Source organism: Gasterosteus aculeatus, chromosome 20, assembly GCF_964276395.1.
Source record: "Gasterosteus aculeatus chromosome 20, fGasAcu3.hap1.1, whole genome shotgun sequence".
Taxonomy (NCBI): Eukaryota; Metazoa; Chordata; class Actinopteri; order Perciformes; family Gasterosteidae; genus Gasterosteus; species Gasterosteus aculeatus.
The window spans coordinates 687,793-696,214 of record NC_135707.1 but is presented as its reverse complement, the minus strand read 5'-3'; the positions used below and the strand labels follow the sequence as shown (position 1 = coordinate 696,214).

Sequence of the window (8,422 nt, the reverse complement as noted above, 5' to 3'; positions counted from 1 at the left end):
ATGTTCACTATACTAAAATGTTTCAAAAACTTTACTTAATTATTCAGAAAACAATTACAATCCAAGTAGGATTATAATGAATATATATAAATATATATATATATATATATATATATATATATATATATATATATATATATATATATATATATATATATATATTAATTATAAAGGTAATACCAACAAACTAGAAGATATCGTCTTTCAAAATAAAAGCATAAAGCAACTTGCGATGGTGTCGGCCCTCACTTTACATCACAGGTCATTTAGCTGATGCTTTTATCCGAAGCGACTTACATTACATTTATAATTATAACCCATGACATCTCACATTTTGCCCAGGGAGCAATTAGGGGTCAGGTGTCTTGCTCAGGGACACTTCGACTTGGCAGCCGGGACTCGAACCACCGACCCTGTGGTTCCGGTACAGTATAGAAGAATAGAAAGAAGGATTTACCTCACGAAAAAAAGAAGAATTTGTTTTTGTACATTGATACTTTGTAATATGTTTAAAATACAAATACATCTCTTCCCTGTGCCATGTGAGGGTCTCCGGACAGAGGATGTCGCACGTGTACAGACCGTAAAGCCCTCTGAGGCTCATTCGTAATTTGCGATTTTGGGCTCTACAAAATAAAATAAATGGAATTGGTACTTTATTACATTTTTGCATTAAATAACCTTGTTTTTTTAGGATTTCCCTTATAAACTCGACTACTGTAACAGTGTTTTACATGTAAAAAGTCAATCAGAAAGCTCCAGCAGCTCGAGTCCTCATAGGACCACATGACTCCGGTTCTCTTCGTCTAACACCGGCTTCCTGTCAAACAAAGAAACAAAGAATTCACTTCAGAATCCTGCCGCTAGTTCACGAAGCACTGACTGGTTTAGGGCCAAAGTACATTTGACCCGCCTCGGGTCTACTTCCGGTTCCTGTTCCAGGGCGAAACACGGAGAAGCAGCGCACTTTGAATGGAAATACAATCGCCTTGGCCTTTATTGTGAAGGTTTGAACCGGAACTAGCCTCCTTTCGCGGGACTTTACGCCACAGAAACAAATGCGGAAGTTTGTCTGAAGTCAAAATCCTGCCGAGAAACTAACAAAGCGAAGAGACGAGTTGAACTCGCGGCTGGAAAACTTTCGCGGGGAAGCAGAAGGAACCTGAGCGGTGAGTTCAGCCGCGTTCAGCCGCGTTCAGCCGCGGGAGTTTGGGTCGCGAGCTTCCGGTTGCATCGGCGGGTTTTAGGCCGAAGTGAGAGACGCTGCGGAGGAGAAGCGACTCGTTCCTCCTCAAACTCCCGGTGAGCGCTCGGTTTGAGGAGAAAACTCCCGGTGAGCGCTCGGTTTGAGGAGAAAACTCCCGGTGAGCGCTCGGTTTGAGGAGAAAACTCCCGGTGAGCGCTCGGTTTGAGGAGAAAACTCCCGGTGAGCGCTCGGTTTGAGGAGAAAACTCCCGGTGAGCGCTCGGTTTGAGGAGTAAAACGGGAGCGCGCACGGAGAGTAGTTCCGAGCGCGCTCCCGTCACAGGGGTAATTTCGGGGCGAAACCGGGTTGAGACCGACTGCAGTTCACATATGGATCGAATAACCGTTGCCGAATCGTGCAGACTAAAAGTGTCCGTTTAATAAGTTCCTTGTGTTTTGTGGAACAGGACTGAAGGAAGTTGTCTGATGCAAGTAGTATTTGGCATGAAGAGAAAGTAAAAGTACCTCGTGTGTTTGTCACGATAGCAGAATTATGACTTCTACCTGATACTGTACCTGCCAAAGTATTACGGTACCCGATACTTACGATACCACAAATACAAACTTTATCTATGATAGTAATACATAAAACATCTGTAAGGTTCCTTATTTACCTGACATCTGTTTGTCTGTCTGAGGAATAAACAATGCTTCGTTTACTTTGATATTCTCACATTTCCTGAACTAAAACCGAAGTAATGAGGTGAAGATGCATCACGTGTGTATCATCGGTACAATGTTGCGTCCGTTCTGACTGTCGGTATTTTGCGGTCTTTCTTTGTCTTGTGTTGCACTTGATGTTTGACTGAAAGTTGTTGTCTAGTTAACCAGTTTATGACAAACTAGCAAGTCAACAGTTTTCCAAACATCAAGTGCAAGACAAGACAAAGCAGACGTCCTCTTTTACCCGGACATTTCCTCCTTTAGAGACCTAACAAATGGACGTCTGGTCACGCTAGCTATGCTATGCTAAGCTATGCTAGGCTACTCGTGTTGGGCTGTATGTGGGTGAGCAGTCTGCTACACGAGGACACGTCTCCCCTCATAAGTCAGTCAATGCAGCCAGACAGGGAGACGCGGGGACACGGGGCGCGCTGATTGGGTTCTTTCTTTTCTGGTACCGGTACTAAAACAGCGGTACCTTTCTGGTACCGGTACTAAAAACGGCGGTACCTTTCTGGTACCGGTACTAAAACAGCGGTACCTTTCTGGTACCGGTACTAAAAACGGCGGTACCTTTCTGGTACCGGTACTAAAAACGGCGGTACCTTTCTGGTACCGGTACTTAAACAGCGGTACCTTTCTGGTACCGGTACTAAAAACGGCGGTACCTTTCTGGTACCGGTACTTAAACAGCGGTACCTTTCTGGTACCGGTACACGGTGCGACGCTACTCGTGTGTGACTGTTGTTTTGTTCTTTGTGTCCAGCTGCATCATGACAGATGTTTACTCCCCGACGACGACCGCCAACCCACAAACCTCGTGTCTCGTGGTCCCGTCGGACGCCGTGGGAAAGGCCCGCTGTGGGATCAAAGTGGTCCAAGTGGTGAGTTCAAGGACGCCTCATCTATCTGGACTCCGCGTTACGCGTCTGATAACGGGAGTCTGGATGTCCCTGATTCCCCCGTGGACCAGAGAGGTCCCAGAAAACCTCGCTGCTGCCACAGCGTCTCCGTCCTGGTTCTTACAGACCTTCTTTCAGCAATGCATTGTGGGTCTCCAGCAGTGTGGAGTTGGCCTCCAGAGAGGAGAAGCTCTGCTCCTGAAGCTGGAAGAGACTGGAGGATCTGGGTCTGTCCACGGTGGACTGGTCCCGGTGGAGGATCTGGGTCTGTCCACGGTGAACTGGTCCCGGTGGAGGATCTGGGTCTGTCCACGGTGGACTAGTCTCTGTGGAGGATCTGGGTCTCTCCACGGTGAACTGGTCTCTGTGGAGGATCTGGGTCTGTCCACGGTGGACTGGTCTCTGTGGAGGATCTGGGTCTGTCCACGGTGGACTGGTCTCTGTGGAGGATCTGGGTCTGTCCACGGTGGACAGGTCTCTGTGGAGGATCTGGGTCTGTCCACGGTGGACTGGTCTCTGTGGAGGATCTGGGTCTGTCTATGGTGGACTGGTCTCTGTGGAGGATCTGGGTCTGTCCACAGTGGACTGGTCTCTGTGGAGGATCTGGGTCTGTCCACGGTGGACTGGTCTCTGTGGAGGATCTGGGTCTGTCCACGGTGGACTGGTCTTTTTTTGATTGACATGTATGCAAAGTCCTCTCCTCTGGACCCACAGGCGTCCCCCTCCTGGTCCAACCAGGTCTCGGACCAGTCTGCAGCCCCTCGTGTCTCCATCTCGTGGTTGATGTTTCTGACAGAAGGTCTCTAGGGGGACGGTTGTCTCCGTGTCCCCTGTGACCTGCAGAGTGGGAAGTGAAAGTCCTGCGTTGGCAGATCCGACGCTGCTGTTGCAGCAGTTCGGAGGCCGTCCTGCATCCGGCGTCCGGCTGGCATGCTCCTCATGTCCTCATGTCCTCATGTCTGGGACCGTTGGATAGGAAGAGGATGTACTTTGATGTCAGAGGAAGTATTTGTACTTTTACTGCAGTAAAATACCAAAGATTGGATTCCGTTGTTTTGGATATTAATGTATTTACATCCCTGTTGTCTTAGTTTGTGATCCGTGGTCACATGACTCAATCGTGATGTCATAGTTTCCCAGAACCTACAGTTGTTATTTAAAGGAAACCCTTTATTTGTGGAGAGGCTTTAATTAACATTAAAGGCCGCCGCGTGTTTCTGCGTCGTTTCACTTCCTGGTTGTAAAGTCCTGCGTGTGTTGCAGAGCGATTCACCTCCAGAACAACAGGTGGAGTCACGTGTTTTGTTGAAGACGACCTGGAGAGTCACGTCTTTGTGTGTGGAAGTCGCTGGTTGCTTTATTTATTGACCATAGACTTTATTGCCCCGTGCATCCACACTGCTGCTCTTCATCAAGGACACATTTGTCCCGTACTTTCCTCCACGACTTTGTTCCCCTCGACCGGCAAACCGCCGTCTGCGGCGACCTCCCTCCGTGAATCCAAGCGCTCGTATTCACGCATTTCTTCCGACAAAAGTTCCTAAATCTGATCCGTTCTCCCGTAAACATCCTTGGTTTTAATAGCGGCCGTATCGGGCTGTGAAAGCGGAGACGTGAGTCGACGTGAGGAGGCGATCGCTGCCTGGCGCTGCGGGAGGAAAATGTCTCGACACGCGAGGAGGCGAGAAAAGCGTCGCTGTGAAAACGCAGAAGCATAAACCAGGCTGAGGAGATACTGGGCGTAAAGCCGGTGCCTCTTGGCATTAGGATGATAAGTTTAATAAAACACCACAAACAGAACTCGCGTTTGCCTCATTTCTTAGTTCATTGTGCTCATGCTGATGTTTGGGATTGAGTTTCATATCATCGCCGGTTGTTGGTTTGCCGTGAGATTTATTCTGTGTCCCTTTACGCCAAAAAGGTTGAAACACACTGGACTCCAGCGATACAATGAGGGGGCGCGGCTTCCTGTTGGCTTCAGCTCTTTGTACTGGTGCATGCTGGGAGCTCAGAGCACCGTGGACGGGTTCTGTTATGTATTTATTCTACGCGATGTTTTTTATCAGCTTTGTGAGATCCAATAGAATTGTTTCACCAAATAAACTGTTTCATATTTAATTACTTTTGTTCTTACAAAAATGAACCAACACTAAAGATATTTAGCTGATTATTAGAATAAATAAACATTTTAAATCAAGACGTCCCTGTGTCTCTGTCCCGCCCAGCTGCTGTCCTTCGTGGCCTTCGTCCTGGAGGAGAATGTCCTCCGATGCTCCAGCTGCTTCGCTCTCTACTTCTTTGAGTTTGTGAGCTGTACGGCCTTCCTCTTCACCCTGCTGCTCCTCCTCCTCACCACCACCACCCTGCAGAACCGGGTGGGCATCAAATGCTGGCCCAAGCTGGTGAGACCGCCGCCTCCTCCTCTTCTCATTGGTCCTCAGGGGTCATCGATGAGGTCATTGTCAACTCGTCTCTCGATTCCCATTAACAGTCCGATCTTTGATAACCATCACCGCGTTTGATCCCAACGCACGCAGGAGACGCAGATTTGTACGACGTGAGAAGAAGTGAATACATTTTTAACTTCAGAAGGAAGGAAAGGCCGAGTTTACGACCAATAACTGCTGACCTGCACTAGTTTACACCGCTTGCTCTGAGTGAGGCAGCGTCCTCTTACTGAATTTCAAAATAAAAGTCCCTGCGGCGTACAGCAGCCGCGGCGGTGGGTTGAGCCCATGGGTTGAGCCCATGGGTTGAGCCCATGGGTGGAGCCCATGGGTGGATGTCCCTGAGGCTGGGCGACTTCCTCACACCAGAGAGTCCGTCTCACCCTGAGCCGAGCCCCCGGGGGGAGGAGCTCACTGGGGCTGCTGGGCGGGACGCTGTTACCATGGAGACGAGAAAATAACACAATTTGGTGTATTTTTAAAAATACTAGTCATTTTTCTTTAGAAATAAAGAATTCTGACATACAAAAACTTTCATTAAATCAAAGAAAAAAATGTTGAATTATTCATGAATTGAATCAATTTAAAAGGGTTTTGACCCTTTAAAAAAAAGAGTCCCAAACAGGTGGAAGCCTTTAATTAATACATCTATTATTCAGTACCGTGTTGATAGATGAAGGAAGCGCCGCCTGGCTCTCTGCAATCCGCCTTCAGCACCGGCGTGGACGCCGCGTCCTGCGTCCACACACGGAAGTCCTCCTTTAGTCTGATCCGTTCTCTCGTCAACGTTCTTCCTTTTAATAACGGCCGTATTGTGCTGTGAAAACGGAGACGTGAGACTCTAAAGGACGTAGTCAGCGGACCAATCACAGCCTGGCGCTGCAGGAGGCTGCGTCGCTTTAGACGCTGGTCGAGAAAAGAGTGAAAAAGGTGTGATTTTGGTGTCATTGAATTACTTCATTCTGCTGTTTGAATCTATACAAATCATTTATTAGTTGATTATATTTAGTTTTAACAATGCAAGTCTACAGATTTAACTTCATAACTTGTTTTATTAAATCAGAGGTTATGACAGCGCCAAGCTAGCCGTCTCCAGTCTTTATGCTAAGCTAACAGGGCAGAAGACAGGTGTGTGTTAATCAGTAAACAAAAGGCTTCTTCTTCTTCTGCAGGACTTTGTGTACACCGGAGTCATCGCAGGGACGTTCTTTGTCTCCTCCGTCATCTTTGCCACCACCCACGGTGACTCCTCTGTAGAGAAAGCTGCCGTGGTGAGGAAGCTCCTCCTCCTCCTCTTTGTTACCACCTCCTCTGCTTCCTCCCGTCTCCTCCTCCCTCACGTCGTCTCCTCCCCTCCCTTTCCTCTCACCTCCCCTCCTGTTGCAGGCGTTCGGGTTCTTGGCGTCGCTGATGTTCTTCCTCGACATCGGCCTCTTCTGGAAGAAAAATGGTTTCCCCTTCCCTGGAAACAGGAAGTGTGAGACCGATGCCACGGCAACGGAAGCCCACACGGAGGCGGAGAAGCTCAACACGCTGCCCGACGGCGAATAGACCCAAATCCACACCGACCATTTCACGCACTGTTCCTTTAAGGCGTGGGCAGGAGGCGGAGCTTCAGCAACCTGGGCTCCACTTTTAAAGTTCTTTCCTTTTCTGTTTTTTGTCCCGTCGGTGGTCGTCGTTCCACAGCTGACGTTGTCAATATAATCAATCTGTCAATCAGCGCACAGCTGTCTGATAAAGATGAGCCTCTTTGAGAACGTAGAACCCTCGAGAACAGACGCTGAGATTATTTTGTAAAAGTTTAATAACCCCTATCAATCAAAAACATTTATGGATTCATTGTCTTTTTAGTTCCTTTTTTAAATTTATGAATTCATTGTATTTCTTTGTTTTTTTAACTATTTTGACATTTTTATAACGCTTTTTAACCAAAAAGAATTCCACAACATTTCACAAAATACTTTTTAGTCTACACTTAATGATGATGATGATTAAAACTCATAAAACTGTATTTTTGTCAACCATTATTGTTATTGTTGTAAAAGCCAATAACTAAAGTAAAGAACTTGTATTTCAGTGGGACCAGTGTTGTTGTTTGTAGTTTGCTGTCAGTTTTATTGCATTTCTCAGGCCACTGTGATCCGTTAGCTGTGATCCGTTAGCCGTGATCCGTTAGCCGTGATCCGTTAGCCGTGATCCGTTAGCCGTGATCCGTTAGCCGTGATCCGTTAGCCGTGATCCGTTAGCCGTGATCCGTTAGCCGTGATTCGTTAGCTGTGATCCGTTAGCTGTGATCCGTTAGCCGTTAGCCGTGATCCGTTAGCCGTGATCCGTTAGCCGTGATCCGTTAGCCGTGATCCGTTAGCCGTGATTCGTTAGCTGTGATCTGTTAGCTTCGGGAACGGAGAAGCGTTCCTGTATCTTTACTATAATAATAATAATAATTCTCAAAACGCTCAACGGGCCGGATAGTTGCCCCACCCTTTGGTTTAGACCCTGAACACCTCACAAAGAACAGTCCGCAAATAAAGTGTTTTATTAATTTGAAAAGATAATCTACACTAAACAAACACAAGTCAAATATATCGAAACAGTCTTATTCCAAAGTCTTTATTTCCACCAGATGTTAACGACGTGTCGCCTCTTTGCGTGACATCACTTCCTGTTCATCTCCACATATTTTCTTGTGTCCTTTTTGGTTAATTTCTGAAAGCTGAGATTTTTGTATTTGAATATTCATGTTTTGATTTTATTGTCCTATTGTGTTTTTGTTTTTTAAATTGAACGGTTTATAAACCATAGATGCTGTTCTGTCAATTTTATTACATTCTGAACATAAAAAATGGGGAAATTATTCTGTGATTTTGTATTTTTTCTGCTTTGGATAAACATTTTTCTAATTCATTTGAAAAGAGTTCTTAATTCACTATGAGCTGGTTGGGCCTCGCCTAAGCCAGTCTGAAAGTGACTTAACGTGGTTGGATGTAGATTAAATAAGGGGGAAACAAGGGATAGAACACGAATACATAAACTGTCTCCGTGTGTCCTGCTGCTTTAAATGACGTAAAGGAACAAAGGGGCTTCACTGCTTTTACAAAGAAAGCTCTGACGCTTCATGAAAGACACTTTACAGAGGAACGAACCACCGGGACATTAAAAGGA

The 8,422-nt window shown here is 46.6% G+C and overlaps 1 protein-coding gene across 2 annotated transcripts; it reads left to right on the top strand.

Moving 5' to 3' along the window:
• Positions 1 to 930: 930 nt before the first annotated feature.
• On the top strand, positions 931 to 8,114 carry cmtm6 (CKLF-like MARVEL transmembrane domain containing 6). Of its 2 annotated transcripts, none has more exons than XM_040165140.2 (5): positions 931 to 1,169; positions 2,675 to 2,792; positions 5,036 to 5,212; positions 6,430 to 6,528; positions 6,644 to 8,114. In XM_040165140.2, the coding sequence occupies exons 2-5, from the start codon at positions 2,682 to 2,684 to the stop codon at positions 6,806 to 6,808; spliced, it is 552 nt and encodes a 183-aa protein (XP_040021074.2). In that variant the 5' UTR covers positions 931 to 1,169; positions 2,675 to 2,681; the 3' UTR covers positions 6,809 to 8,114. The 2 variants fall into 2 exon arrangements, with proteins under 2 accessions (XP_040021074.2, XP_040021075.2); XM_040165141.2 differs by having other exon boundaries at positions 1,109 to 1,302.
• The last annotated feature ends 308 nt before the right edge of the window (positions 8,115 to 8,422 follow it).

Coding starts and splice junctions, on each gene's coding strand:
- cmtm6 (XM_040165140.2), top strand. CDS start 2,682: ATGACAGATGTTTACTCCCCGACGACGACCGCCAACCCACAAACCTCG. Junction 5,213..6,429: donor TCAAATGCTGGCCCAAGCTG/GTGAGACCGCCG, acceptor CTTCTTCTGCAG/GACTTTGTGTACACCGGAGT. Junction 6,529..6,643: donor CTGTAGAGAAAGCTGCCGTG/GTGAGGAAGCTC, acceptor CTCCTGTTGCAG/GCGTTCGGGTTCTTGGCGTC.